At 40.6% G+C, this 15,281-nt stretch overlaps 1 protein-coding gene across 1 annotated transcript in view; it reads right to left on the bottom strand.

Annotated features, from left to right (window-relative positions):
* The window catches only part of OLFM3 (olfactomedin 3), a 351,159-nt gene extending 337,111 nt beyond the window's left edge, over positions 1–14,048 (bottom strand). Inside the window, exon 1 of the mRNA XM_040359921.1 lies at positions 13,605–14,048. Coding sequence (XP_040215855.1) covers positions 13,605–13,664 — 60 coding nt within the window. The 5' untranslated portion in view covers positions 13,665–14,048. The remainder of the gene's footprint in view (positions 1–13,604) is intronic.
* Positions 14,049–15,281: the final 1,233 nt, after the last annotated feature.

Genomic DNA, 15,281 nt, shown 5'->3' with positions numbered 1-15,281 from the left:
CCTTCTTCAAAAAATTCATTAATATTTTTTACATAAAATCACTGATAAAGATCCTCTAAGCATGAAAGTCAGTTTCTCGTCTTGACCTTAATCCTCTATACAAAAGTGAAGAAAGTAAGAGGCTTTTGTGCTAAACTGTGAAAGTCATAGGAAGTACCCGTTTGCTAATGATGGCAACCTTTGCTGTCCCTGGCAGTTTCCAAAGCACAGGATGTGGTCAACGTCAAAGCAGAGTTCTTCTATGTCTCCCTATATATCCATTGTAGTATTGACCTTATGTTATATGGCAACATACGCTGGTGACTCATACCACACATTTTACCTTTGGGCAGAAGAAAGATGAAAATTAACCAAAAGTTGTGGAAAAGCTGTATACTAAATACGGGAAGCAGAATGTAAAGCTGTCCATACATCCATCGCAATTTGGCTAGTTCAGCAGGGACCAGCCGAGATTCGATCCATATATGGGGAGGCTAGTTGCACCCAAGTAAATCCAATGATTGACTTGAGTAAAAACAGCCTGTTGGATTTCTTACATGCAATTACTGCTGATTGCTATAGCCGCTAGCAGTAATCATTGTGTTCTGCTGGAGGGGAAGGCTGGAGGAAGGAAAGAAAATTCCACCCCTAGTGAAAGGAAAGAAAAATTCAGTAATCGATGGGCTGCTTAATAATCTAATCTCTGTTCACTTTAAAAAAACTACTTGGGAAATGTTTCCAGCCACGACCTCTCATCTCATAAAAGGTAGCATTTATGGGGTGCCACTCTTTTTCTAAAAAAAAGTCTTCTCTGGAATCAAGATCTGAAAAATATTTATCATTAGAGCTTTATAGCAGTAAAAATTTATTCCAAACAACAATAATATTCTAGGCTGTAATCTATATAAATGAGCGGTTTCACTTGCTCTTTAACTTTTATTGATATCCAACCCACTGCTCTGCAGTAAAGCAATACAGCTAGAGGACCTCTTGGCCCAAAGCATGTGATTAAATAGTGAAAGATACACAGTAATAAGCAGGGGCGGCCCGTCCATTCGGGGTGACGGATTGCAATAGGGGGGTGTTTTTTTTTGAAGCACGTGATTAGAGCCAGAGGCTCTAATAGGCTTCAAAAAAGGGTGGACTTGGGGCGCAGAGCACTGTGCTCTGAGCCCACCCAGTTGTGTGACAATAGCAAATTAATATTGTGTGGTGAATTGTTTGCCGCCCACCCCCTTACCCCCTGAAATATACCACCAGCTGCCACTGGTGATGAACTCATACCCCTGCTTTTTCCTCCAGTCAGTATGTTATTAGTGTAGCGGCCTGCTACTTTTTAGCCGACACTGCTTTAAATTTAGAGGGTAGTCTGAGAGTTAGTTGACTCAGACTGTATGATTTTTCCAAATTTTGGGCCTCTGTTCCAGCCATGGCTGTACTGTGAGTGACCACTATTGTTGTCTGGGGTGCCGTTACCACCCCAGGCCAAGGGTGGCAGCAGTCAGGTCAGGGTGTTTTTGGTGGTCCCCCTTCGGCAACCAATCAGTGGGGGGTTGATTGTCCCACTTTGCATGCTGGGGAGGAGTATTTAAGGGACAGACGCTATTGGTCGTCTATCGCTGGTCTGTCGTCCCACCACCACCTGTGAGTGGCCCTCCTGGCCGGGGGTGCGTGTTCATGTGTTCCTGGCTCCGGGACCACGTTGATCCGGAGTTGTGATCTACTAAGTAGGCCCGGTAGTCAGACTGGGACTGCGTTTGCAGAGTGGTCCTGTGCTCTCCGTCCTGGAGGGAGGCAGCCACTTGATGAAGAACTCTTGGAGAGCACAGAGCAGGAGGCTGGTATCTCAGGAGAGGCCTTGAACTTCATCGAAGGATGCACCATTACTGAAAGGCTGAATGATGGTCGCCTGTCAGTTCTGAGTTTACAAGAAGTTAATCGGGAGAGATCCGGGCGATGAATCCTGTGTTGAGAGGATTTTGGACCGAACATACCTCCATCTGTGGGAAGGTCTGTGGCAGAGACTTTACCAGTCTATCTGAAAGAGGCCTATCCAGGTGCGCAATACCCACTCTGGCTAGAGTTGCAATGAAAGCTATGTTGCTGGAAGCAGGAGTGTTTCCGGACAGAAGTTGTGCACCTGAACCTATTGCCCGTTACCCCTCCACCTCTTCAACTACTTATTTGATTCTTTTACCAAGTTCAGCAAATAAAGCAAAGAAAAAGAAGTCTAAAGTGTGGACTTTGACGTTTTTCTCAACTCTCATCTGATACCCTAGATGGCGAGGAAATAGAGGTAACATGCCACCCAAAACTAACCAGCAGCTCCTCCGGGGGTATTGCTACATTGGTTATCACATGTGCATGCAGCACACTTGATTTGTTCCCAGTGGTGCCCCTCCCTCTCCTAGTCTCAGTGCTGGAGTGCAGGGGATTATAAGGCCGCGTACACGCGACTGAGTTTCTCGGCAAAAAACAGCAAGAAGCTTGCTGGGTTGTTTTTTTTGCCGAGGAACCCGGTCGTGTGTACACTTTTCGCCGAGGAAACCGACGAGGATCTCGTCGGGCCAAAAAGAGAACATGTTCTCTATTTCCTTGACGGCAATGGGAAAATTTGGCTCGCCGAGATCCTCGGCGGCTTCACAAGGAACTCGACGAGCAAAACGATGTGTTTTGCCCGTCGAGTTTCTCGGCCGTGTGTACGCGGCCTCAGAGTCTACACCTATTTAAATTCAGGTACTTACTGTGTTTGCAATAAAAATAATTTTGCATTTTTGAAGCAAAAGTAACATCATTCATTGATTTATTTTTTTATGTCTTTTGCAAGTTCAACTTTAATGCTTAATATTCTTATTGCCTTAGGTTACTACACCTCACTGCTCTTTGTGCTATGTCATAAAATAAAAGCCAAAGCCTTAAAAATAGTCACATCCGGGTATTTCCACATTTTATGTTACCACTTTGAGGCTTTAATGCCTTCAGCAAATCCATTAGTTCATATAAAAGAACAAAAAGACATGCAAAACAAAATTTTGAATTGGAGTTGCGGAAAGCGTAACCGTGAATTATGGCAATGCCATGAAGCTGATTAGCATATTAACACAATGCAAATTTCATTTTTATGGAAAATCTAGTGTATTTTATAACAGAAAGCGAAGATGAAAAGCAGGGCTCTCTTACCATAAATTTGGACTATTTCAATTGAATAAATATGAAGGTCCAAAGTATACATCGTAAAAATGACCTTGCTTCAGGGAATGAGAGTTGGTCAGTGGATTATAGGTGGTGATTGACTCACTGCGGGAAAACTGACCTGCCATCAGCCCTTAACATCTGAATCAATATAGCTTTGTCCCATGTCAAATCATTCTGAATGTTGTACCAATACAATTGGGAATCCACTCCATGACTTTGCCAAGCCTATAGCAAAAACATGCAGTCTTGCATTTTTCTGGGCCAAAACAATCACTACCTTGTAATATAAAGGAGTTGCTAGTAAATGTTGAAGGGCATGTGGTAAAATGTCACATTAGATCTTATTTACAGAAAGTGCTATAATTCACAACAGACACTGCACCGGATAATGGAGTAAGTGGATTAAAATTCTTGGCTTGTAATAAATATGAGTGAAATCACAAGATCAAATAGAAATGGAGGTCTGCAGCAAGGGAGAAAAGCATAGACTTGCTCAAACTGGCATAGACATGCTAAACTCATGGGGGTTTCAGCTTCATTTATCCTCTGCATGAAGCAATAAAGAGGGGTAAGGAACTCTGCAAAAAGCATTTGCGTCTATCTGTTATGACTACACGTATTTAAAAAAAAAAAAAGAAAAAACACATTAATAACATAACACAATGAAAAAACAATGATATAAACTAAGTCATAAGAAACATTCACATTACAGCCGTTGTTTTTTTTTTTAGTTGGACCATTTATCGCCACTTTGTCCCTAATTATTAAGGAAATGGTCATTTGAAATGAAGTCTATTCCATAACAGTTATCAGCAAGTGTATTGTTTTGCCTGAGGAAAGATTAAGCATAATGTATTGCTATTTGTTATGGTGCACCCCTATTCTATACATTATAATTAAAGAATAAGTTCACCTTTTAACAAAAAATAATAAAGGCACTTGTATTTTTGCAGGTAAAAACATTTGCATTTTCAATTTTTTGTTTTAGGAGCCTGCAAAGCATTACACCAGTAATCAGCAGATCGTTGATGCCATGCATGTCTCCTGAAGACCGTTAGTGTAAAGGCCCATCCACACGATTGTGTAATGGACGTGTTTTGTTGGATGATCCGACCGTCCGTATGCTCCATCAGACAATTGTTTTCGGAATTTCCGACAACAAATGTTGGATAGCCATGTTCTCAAATTGTGCGACAACAAATGTGTTCCGTCGGATTATCCGGTCGTGTGTACACAAGTCCATCGGACTAAAATCCAGAGTACAAACATGCATGCTCCGAACCAATGCTAACCTCTGTGCCAAAGGGGGGTTGGGGATGCGGGGGCCAGTACATTTATAATATGTTACATGTCCCACCCGAATATAGGTGTAACATGTTACAAAAAGTGAGCTTATCCTTTAAAGCCCAATTAAACTTTCTGTTCAAATGAGATATACACAATTCAAGAAAGCTGCTGAAAGTAAAAGTGAAAAAAAAAACCCTGCGCCAAAATGAAGCAATTTAAATACAATGTATCAATGCAGCAGCTGTTTCAATCATGTGATATATGAGAAAAGTAATGCTACAGGAACTAATCCTAGGACAAACAGCGCTAGCAATAGAATTACCAATTCCCACATTAATTACTGTGGGAATTGGTAATAAAGCTGCTGAGCCAATTTTCTGGTGCCAAATTCCTCAACCATCTGTGACGCTTTTGGTTCTAAGAGTTACTCATGCACCAAATTCAGGTGGTTCTAAAATGCGCCACTTTTACATTGTGACGCAATGAATGTGCCAAAATCCATATACAATACTAACAGTTTGTACCTTAAGAAAGTGGAGCTAATTAGGGCCAACTCTCTTGGTGTACAGAGAGAGTAAATGCTGCAGATTTGACTCGCATTCAAAGGATGTCCCTGTTTTGACAGCTAGTTGGACATCTTCTCCCCCTGCTTGTTGTCACAAACTAAAGAAATGTGGCCATAATATCTGTCTGCGCCAGTCTTTATAAACTCCATGGATTGTGTGTGGATGACAACAAAATGTGTTACAAGTCTTGCAGTTTGTTGCCTTTAGAAAACAGCCAAACATTGAGTAGAAAAGCCTTCCCCCTTCCAGCCTGCGGTAGAGAAGGATCCTGACTTTCTGTGTAAAAGCAGTGGACTCTCTGGAAGGATTGGACACACCCCCTGCTAAATTAGGGTCAGAGTTCTTCATTCATCAGGAACCTTGAGCTTTTAGATTGGCAAGTTATAGATACTGAGTCAGGATGAAGTTTGTCACACCTCTGCATAGAGACCACAACTACACACATAGGGCTAAGACCCTTCTCTGCAGCATGTTGGCTTTGTCTGCATTATAAAGAAAATGATCTCTAAGGTCTTGTTTATGGTAGTGTAGCAAGATTGATTAGATCGGGACTCGCAGAGGCTCTTCCAGGGGTCCAATGTCATTCCGCTGCTGGGTATGTTTCCTGCAATCCAGGATGGCGTCTGGATTACAGGAGACATACCCAGCAGCGGAATGACATTGGACCCCTGGAAGAGCCTCTGCGATTCCCGATCTAATCAATCTTGCTCTTAAGATTTAAATCTGACATTTGCTGGCCATCCTTGCACCCTGTTATCCGCACAATTTATGGTCAGCTGAATCTGGCTTTCACTGGCTATTGCTCAGCTTTGCTATTTCCCATTCCGCTGGGAACCATTGGAGGGCGCCCTATATCTTTGCTTTGGTTCAGTTGTTGACGGAATTGACCACTAAACTAAACAACTGGGATTGTGAGTTGTTGCTAGTCAATTTGGGAAACCTCCTCACCTACCTTTTTGTCTTTCTATATAATATTCAGTAGATGTCAGGAAAGAAATTATAGAATTCTAACAAGATGGTACAGATGCCCAGTAGATATGCATAAAATGAGGAGACATGTTGGAGATGCCACAATGCAAAAGGTACAATGTCTCATATATGGCATTATTGCCCGGAAGCGTTGATATTCTGGACCAAGATCTATAATATACATCATAAAATCACGAGGATCAATACACAACCAGATGTACTAGTTGCTCTTTTATCTATAATACCTGGACCTACAAAAGCTATAAAGAAGGGCATTTTAAGACACGTGCTCGCGGCAGCACGCACAATTATAGCTCCAAATTGGAAGAAAACTGGGACACTCTCAATTGGAGAATGGATATGCGAAATGAGTGAAAGGCATACTCTGGAGATGACAACAGACTCAGAAGCGGACCTTAAAGAAACAACTTTAAGGACATGGCAGCAATGGGTAGAATTTAGAGCCTCTACATTAATATCAACATACACATAGAGTCTCATGTCAGGGAATCTCCTTATCCTTCACCCCCTCCCTTGCCCCTATTCCCCCCCCCCTCTTTTCTTTTTTTTTTTGGTCATGTTGTGGTATGTAAGATAGTATGAAGCCTCGTACACACGTCCGAGGAACTCGACGGGCGAAACACATCGTTTTGCTCGTCGAGTTCCTTGTGAAGCCGCCGAGGATCTCGGCGAGCCAAATTTTCCAATTCCCTTAGAGGAAAAAGAAGACATGCTTTCTTTTTGGCCCGACGAGATCCTCGACGGTTTCCTTGTTGAAAAGTGTACACACGGCCGGTTTCCTCGGCAAAAAAAACCCCAGCAAGCTTCTTGCTGGTTTTTGCCGAGAAACTCGGTCTTGTGTACGAGGCCTGAGAGTAGGAACAGGTAGGTATGGGTGTAATAAAATATGAAGGAATCTCCCCAACCAATGTTTATGATATTAGACGAGAACAGATATATGCATATATATGGAATGGTTGGGCTAAGGTATATGTTAGGTATTGTGATATTTGTGCTCTCTTGTGTAAATATGAAAAAATTATACATGAAGATAAAAAAAGAATAATCTTATATAATCTTTAACATGTTAATGGAATTACAAAAATCATTTTCAATATTTTTAGAGTTGCAACTTTCATTTCAACAATATCTGGTGATTCTGTCTAGAAGGTCCTTATTCAGACACTTCTTGTTATAGGTTGACAACGCTCTGTGCCGATCTCACGGTTGCTCCCCTATGTTGTCACCCTGTCTCATTACCTTCCAGCGAAGCTGTGCCAACACTCATTGCACAGGCAAGGTCTGCCATTGTCATCTTTATGAAGCCTACTCTGAGCAATGACACGTAGTCAGTGATGGGCTGCATGCATGTGGACATTACGTGGCTGCAGGAAATAAGCAGCACTAAGACACAACAAATGATGAAAACAATTAATTCTAAAAGAAAGAAAAAAAACATGACAGTTGCTTTGGATATACAAAAGTATTTTGCTTACTAAATACAATTCAGTTAATGTTAATGCACCGCAAAAACTGCTATATCTGTGTATCTATCTATCTATCTATCTATCTATCTATCTATCTATCTATCTATCTATCTATCTATCTATCTATATATATATAATATATGTGTGTGTGTGTGTGTGTATATATAAAAGTATAATATATATATATATATATATATATATATATATATATATATCCTGACATAGCTATGGCCGATGAAACCAGATTCTTTCTAGCTGCCACTGCACCTCCCATGTCTGTTCTATGTACAGGCTAGGCATAATTCAGTTCTTTTCATCCTGTGTCAAGTATAATGACTATGAAAGAAATCCAATATAATGTCATTTAGATAACCCATTGTGTGTTTCATTACCAGGGAAGAAAATTGTACTGATTTCTGTTACAGAAACTAGGGGAACGCAGATGCAACATCGGTTTGTACTCATCTGGAAAAGTGCTGACAAATTAGGTGAATTAAACTATTAACAATATTTGTACTCTCATTTGCCAAAGGCACCTACAATATACTGTTTTCTTACCCCACCTAGCACATAAAAAACAAAAAAAAATAATCACATGGCAGTAAAAGTGTTAAGTATAACATTTCATTCCTCTATAAAGATGCCACACTGGGATCCATGACCTGCCATACTGTTGGCTAAAGCAAAGAGAGTCAGCTGTAATTGCAATCCCAAAGAGGGCTGCCAGTTCCCTGGGGCAGATTGAGGGAACCCGGAGCAACCCCTGAGTTTCATCTCTCATTCTAGGTAAGATGAAACAAGAAATAGGACCGAAATGGGGAACAGCTCAGCTGTTTTTCCTTTCTCAATACAATACCCACTGTTTTTCATTATTTCAAAGCCATTCTGCGTGATAGTGCTGTAACAAATACACGTCTTTGTTATATGCAGTTGAATAACCTCAGTAAAATCAATAAGCATATTACCACCAAATGTACAATTTTATATATTTTTTTACCTAGGTTACTTTTTGTCAATGTAATCAATTCATTAATTATTAATACATCTTAGAAAAAGATAGGGACCAGTTTAACCAGAGTTTGACCAATGAAAGGTGATTTCCTATTAGCTGCAGTAGGTTCATACATAGCACAGCTCTAGTTTTAAAGTAAGCCCATACATTTCCTATAGACGTAAGCAAAGCGATTTGCAAACTTAGCAATTCTGGCAAATCTTGATGGCCTAGATTTATAAATGGCGTGTTTCTCTGAGGATGATAACATCTGCATATATTCAGACAAAGTAAAATGTTCAATTTTTGAAGTTGGTGTGATTTACAAAATTTATGAAATAATTAACTACTGTCTATATTTTTTATGTACTAAGAAAATTTGCTAAAACTGGTGCACACAAAATCTGGTGCAGCTGTGCATAGTAGTGTATAGTAATCAAACAACTTCTAGGTTTGATTGTTAATTGAAAAAGCTGAAGTTAGGGTCAGTTCACACCAGACGCTGTTCCGTACAGTTTCGTGTGCATTTTTTCTATACTAAAAATGCATGCACAGTGTTTTCCATGTATTCCAATGGCTCTAGTTCACACCATGCAGTCAGTTTCCGGTGCAGAAACTGACCAGAAACTAACTGCATGGTGTGAACTAGAGCCAACTAGAGCCATTGGAATACATGGAAAACACTGTGCATGCATTTTGTGCAGAAAAAAGCACACAGAACAGAACGGAACTGCGTCTGGTGTGAACTGGCCCTTAGAAGCTGATTGGTTACTATGCACAGCTGCACCAAATTCGGTATGTACAAGTTTATGTAAATCTCCCCCATTGCCTGACATTACAGATCTTGAGAAAACAGAAGTTGCCTGACTATTACGATGATCCTCAGGTGTTTTTCTAAATTTCTAAGTCAGACCTGGAACAGAATGCAGATCAGAAAAGTTGGAAGAATTAATCTGCATGCTTGTTCTCAATCAGTGCCTCTGAGTAGTAAAGCCATTAAAGAAGAAGTAAACCCAGGGCATGGCATACTAGCTCATTATGTAATACTCACATCCGAACGAAGCCCCCGCAGCCATCCTCTGCCAAAGCCTGGGCAGCCGATATCTTGCCCGGGGGTTACTTCCGCGCATTGCGACTCTGGCGCTCTGATTGGCCCGGAGCCGCAATGACGTCACTCCGCAAAGCGCGCGGGATCCGGCAGTGACAGCATGGCCTCAATGAGGAACGGCACACTAAAGTGTGCCTGCGCTGCTTGTCTACGGCACATGCGCCTTGGAGGTTTAGGAGATATTTCAAGCACCTACAGGTAAGCCTTAGCCCCCTTTCACACTTGTACGACTTCAAAGTCGCGCTATTGTACCGTGATTTCACGGACGCGATTTTACTGCGATTTTGCCGCGATTTCAATGAATGCCTGTGTAAGTGGCATCAAAATTGGACCAAAGTAGTGCAAGGACTACTTTGAAGTAGGCACAACTTAAAGTCGTGCCAGTATGAATGGTAGTCATTGAAAATAATGGAGAATGACGTATAAGTGTGAAAGGGGACTTAATCTAGGCTTACCTGTAGCATAGCAGCTAGGCCACTATTTTTACAGTAAAATACCATGTAGCAAGAAAAAACAGACCAACGTAAGACCATTGCCTGCAGACAAGTGGCTAATGAATACGATTGGATTCTTTTTACTCTTTTTTCATACCCTAGTAATTCAGAGATGGACCTGTACCTTTCCACCTTCAAGGTCAAACAAGCTCAGTGACCAGAATGAGACAAATAGTGAACTGGGGCAGAGTGGATTTTTATAAATTCACCATCTCTATTGATGACCTCTAGTTAGCACCTTAGGTGTGCCCAACTGACCTATAAAGTGCATAAACCCTTGACTGGAGCGTGATGCAGAACTGTGCAAGGAAGCATATCAGAAAAAGAGGCCTCCAAGCAAATGTCTCCTGTACACTGTTTTAACCCTGGCTCTGTACTTTGGATAAAAGAAAGGAGCCTGAAAAAAAAAAAAAAAAAAAAAAGCTGAAGATGGCAAATGCTAGAAAACAACCATCTTAAAAAACACTACTCCAAAGTTATCCTGTACTCAGGGATTCTAAGCACATTTTTGAGGTGCTTTGATGTAGAGGTATGAGTCTGCTCTGTGATAAAGGTGCTTTGATGATTTTTGAGATCACATTTCATAACAGGCAATGACAACATTGTATACAAAACTACCAAAATGTACCCACTTCTTAGTTCCCATGATATAAGTTCACCATTCACGGCTTAAACATTTTATTGATTTGTCTTAATTGATTGTAAAAACAAAACCATATTTGTTTCTTTTAAGTCAGACCTAGGCTAAATAACACAACACAAATCTTGCCACTGCTCATAGTTCACACACGAAGCCAGTTATTCTCCTCCAGTCACAGCAGAATGTAGGTTGTCAATGGTCAGTAGAAAACAGCATGTGGCCATTCTTCTCCCTCCAAAATCTAAACTGACTTGCAGAGTGGCAATGAGGCTTATCTTGACTGGTGACTAGCGGAAATTAAGGTGAGCTTGAGGTGAAAGTGCCAGAGTTTACATTATATAACAAAAAAACACTAATACTGCCTCCTTCTCTATACTATTAAACCTTATCTCAGGAAATAATATGCAGATCTTGCATGTTTTATTTGTATATATATATATATATATATATATATACATTACATTAGTTACTTTATCACAGTGTGCATGTTAAAATAATGACGTTCATACTGTTCTATCAATCCTGTGTATAACTGTAAGCATACAACTACAGAATATATATATATATATATATATATATATATATATATATATATATATATATATATATATATATATATATATATATATAGATATATATAGATATATATAGATATATATATATAGTGTTAGTGTGAGCATATGAATACAGAAAACACATATGTATATACAATGTTTATATATATAGATAGATAGATAGATAGATAGATAGATAGATAGATAGATAGATAGATAGATAAGATATATATATATATATATATATATATATATATATATATATATATATCTTTGTATAGATATATATATCTTTGTATAGATATATCTATCTATCTATATATATATATATATATATATATATATATATATATATATATATATATATATATATATATATTCTGTAGTTGTATGCTTACAGTAATACACAGGATTCACAGAACAGCACGAACGTCATTATTTTAATATGCACACTGTGATAAAGTAACTAATGTAATGGACCATAAGTACTAAAGCATGAACTATAATAACTTAGTAGTTAAATCCCAAAAATACATTTACATAAAGGGACCTGAAGACATACATTCTCCTGTTATGCCGCATACACACGATCGGATTTCCGATGGAGTAAAATCCGATGGAATTTTCCGTCGGAATTCCGATGAAGCTGACTTTCATCAGTCTTGCCTACACACTGTCAGACTAAATTCTGACCGCCCAAAACGCGGTGACGTAAAACACTACGACGAGCCGAGGAAAATGAAGTTCAACGCTTCCTGAGCATGCGTGGACTTTCTGAGCATGTGTGGATTTTTCGCCAATGGAATTCCACACAGACGATCGGAATTTCCATCGGATTTTTTTTCCATCCGTAAAACATGTTCTATTTTTTTACACTGATGGAAAAAAGTCAGATGGGGCCCACACACGGTCGTTTTTTTCCAATGAAAAAAGTCCATCTGACTTTTTTCATCGGAAAAAACTATCGTGTGTACACGGCATAAGAGCAATCGTTCAGTGATCTGTGCAACTTCAGACACCAGCAATTTGTCATAACTATTGCTGGCTGGTATAAAATTTGTACTGGCATCGGTTGGGTATGCTGTGCCACCAGTAAGCATTTACAGATAGACATTATTAAAATGAACAGCCATACATTTAGTAATGTACCTGATTATATTGTCATAGTCATAATTTAGTAATTAATACACAAATAAATAAATAAATAACCAGCCAATTAGCCAAAATGAGAGACGCATTTCTTCAATAGTTACGTTAGTGGTTGTGTGACAAATGATATATACACTTTTGCTTGTTTAGCCCTGTAGGTGTATGCAGCACCTGTCTTTTCAGCAGTAACATTGGGTGTAAGACTACAGATGATAAATACAGACATCAAAATGCACAAAGATAATGACATTGATAAGTAATTCTTTAAAATATAGAGTCACAGTAACATTAAACAGCCATGTACATACATCAAGATGTCTATAGCACAATGCACTGGGGAATGTGCTTGCTAGGTTAGGATATTCATATATTCTTGTACAAAAAAAAACAGGCACGCTCAAGTCTAATTGGATTTCACATGCACCAGGGGCAGAATTAGGCTTTCTACCTAAATGCTGCATCACTTTGCTTTGAACCCATTTCCAATCAAATAAAAGCTCTATTCATTGCTAAATACATTCCCAGGACCACCAAGCATTTACTCTGACATTAAGGAAAGAATTCCTAACTCCAAATGCCAAACCCATTATACTTCATTAAGATATAATTAGGCTTGCACATGACAAGGCAGAACTGCATATTGGTACCCTTCAGCCTGCCCTCAGAGATTTGCTTTTTTATTTGTATTTTTTATTTCTGCCTGTGTGAAGCAAATAGCATGCCAAGCTAAAGCTCCAAGCATATCGATACAGGGGTCTGTGTAAAGTGTAAGCAGGCTGAGAGCAAAGGATTAGTTGGCATTCTGCTTTAGTGTGAAATTCAGCAAGGTCTGGCCAGCCTCCAGCCTGGAGCAGTAAACAGATTAGAGCATGGTAATGGTGCTGTCAGGAGCAGTTTTCCTCTGCTATCTATTGCTTTCAGGAGGAAGTTATTTGGGTTCTACAGGCTGGCTTGTCTACTATGTAAAGGCTCATAAATAAAAGTTCTTCTAGCCTCCTTCATTGATTCCCTCCCAGTATTTCTCTGCAGTCATCACTGACCAGTGAACACAATGACTGGTCCCAAATCAGTGCATCTGCCCCCCCAAAGTAAGAGCACCACCCCTCCCCCAGTGCTGCATGGACTGGGAGCAGGACAGAGGACATGGACCACATCGCATGCACCATCATCTAGAATGGACTATACCTTGGAAGGCTCTAGCAGAAGCAGAAGGGTGATGATGAGGAGGCTGCATGGAGTCTGCATGATGCTGCTCCTCTGTCTGGCCAGAACATCAGCAATGCTCCTCGCTGTACATCCTGCGCTGTCCCTGGTGCTGATCCAGCAGCCAAACTTTGGAGCCCCGCACAAGGAGAGCAAGCTGGAGAAGGAGTGGAGGAAAGGAGGAGGAGGAGGAGGAGGAGAAGAGCTTCTAGGAGAGGTGCTCAGACCTGGGCATCGGATGTGACATCACACAAGCTCTGGGGGTGCCCCCCTAGTTGCATGGGGTTTGGGGGGTTTCTTCTTGGAGGGGGTGCGGGAAAAAATAAAATAACTTGTGATCAGCGCTTGTCATGCAGAGATCTTCAGTTCTCCGGCTTGTCACTGTACATCCAGCTGTGTGTGTGTCACTGGCAGTCTGCAGAGACGAGCTGTGCCCTCTGTGGGGGGATCGACTCACGCCCCTTCCCTGCACTAGGGCACCTCCTAAACATCCCGGCAATTCAACGCGCTGCAAGGGTTAAACACAGGGCAGACAAGGGTTAAACAGGGAGAGTGGTGGGTGGATGATTGCTCTGTTCCGTTCTCTGCCTGGGAGGTGGACAGAGAGGCTGAACACAATGAACCCCGGGGAGAGATCATTTCACACATGACAACCTGTTACCTTCTTCCCAACTTCTGTCTCCTTCATTATCATCAACCTATAGGACAGATCACTGTGCCTATAGATGTGTGCCACTGCCTATAGATGTGTGCCATTGCCTATAGATGTGTGTTTATAAATGTGTGCCTATAGATGTGTGCCACTGCCTATAGATGTGTGTCATTGCCTATAGATGTGTGCCATTGCCTATAGATGTGTGTTTATAAATGTGTGCCTATAGATGTGTGCCACTGCCTATAGATGTGTGCCATTGCCTATAGATGTGTGCCATTGCCTATAGATGAGTGTTTATAAATGTGTGCCTATCGATGTGTGCCACTGCCTATAGATGTGTGCTTATGTGTGCCACTGCCTATAGATGTGTGCTTATAGATGTATGCCTATAGATGTGTGCTTATAGATGTGTGCCTATAGATGTGTGCCATTGCCTATAGATGTGTGCCACTACCTATAGGTGTGTACCCATAGATGTGTGCCTATAGGTGTGTGCCTATAGTCGTGTGTCTATAGATATGTACCTATAGACGTGTGCCTATGGATGTGTGCTTGTGGATGTGTGCTTATAGATGTGTGCCTGTAGATGTGTGCCACTGCCTATAGATGTGTGCTTATAGAAGTGTGTCTATAGATGTGTGCTTATAGAAGTGTGCATATAGATGTGTGCTACTGTGCTTATAGAAGTGTGCCTATAGAGGTGTGCATATAGAGGTGTGCCTATAGCTGTGTACTTAAATATGTGTGCCTATAAATATATGTGCCTATAGATGTGTGCCTATGTATGTGTGCCTATAGAGGTGTGCCTATAGATGTGTGCCTATAGAGGTGTACTTATATATGTGTGCCTATAAATATGTGCTTATAGATGTGTGCCTATGGATGTGTACCCATAGATGTGTGCCTATAGGTGTGCACCTATAGTCGTGTGTCTATAGATGTGTGCCTATAGATGTGCGCTTGTAGATGTGTGCCTATGGATGTGTGCCTATAGATGTGTACCA

Source organism: Rana temporaria, chromosome 7, assembly GCF_905171775.1.
Source record: "Rana temporaria chromosome 7, aRanTem1.1, whole genome shotgun sequence".
Lineage (NCBI taxonomy): Eukaryota > Metazoa > Chordata > Amphibia > Anura > Ranidae > Rana > Rana temporaria.
Note: the sequence above shows the minus strand (reverse complement) of the source record. Positions and strands in the feature narration are given on the sequence as shown.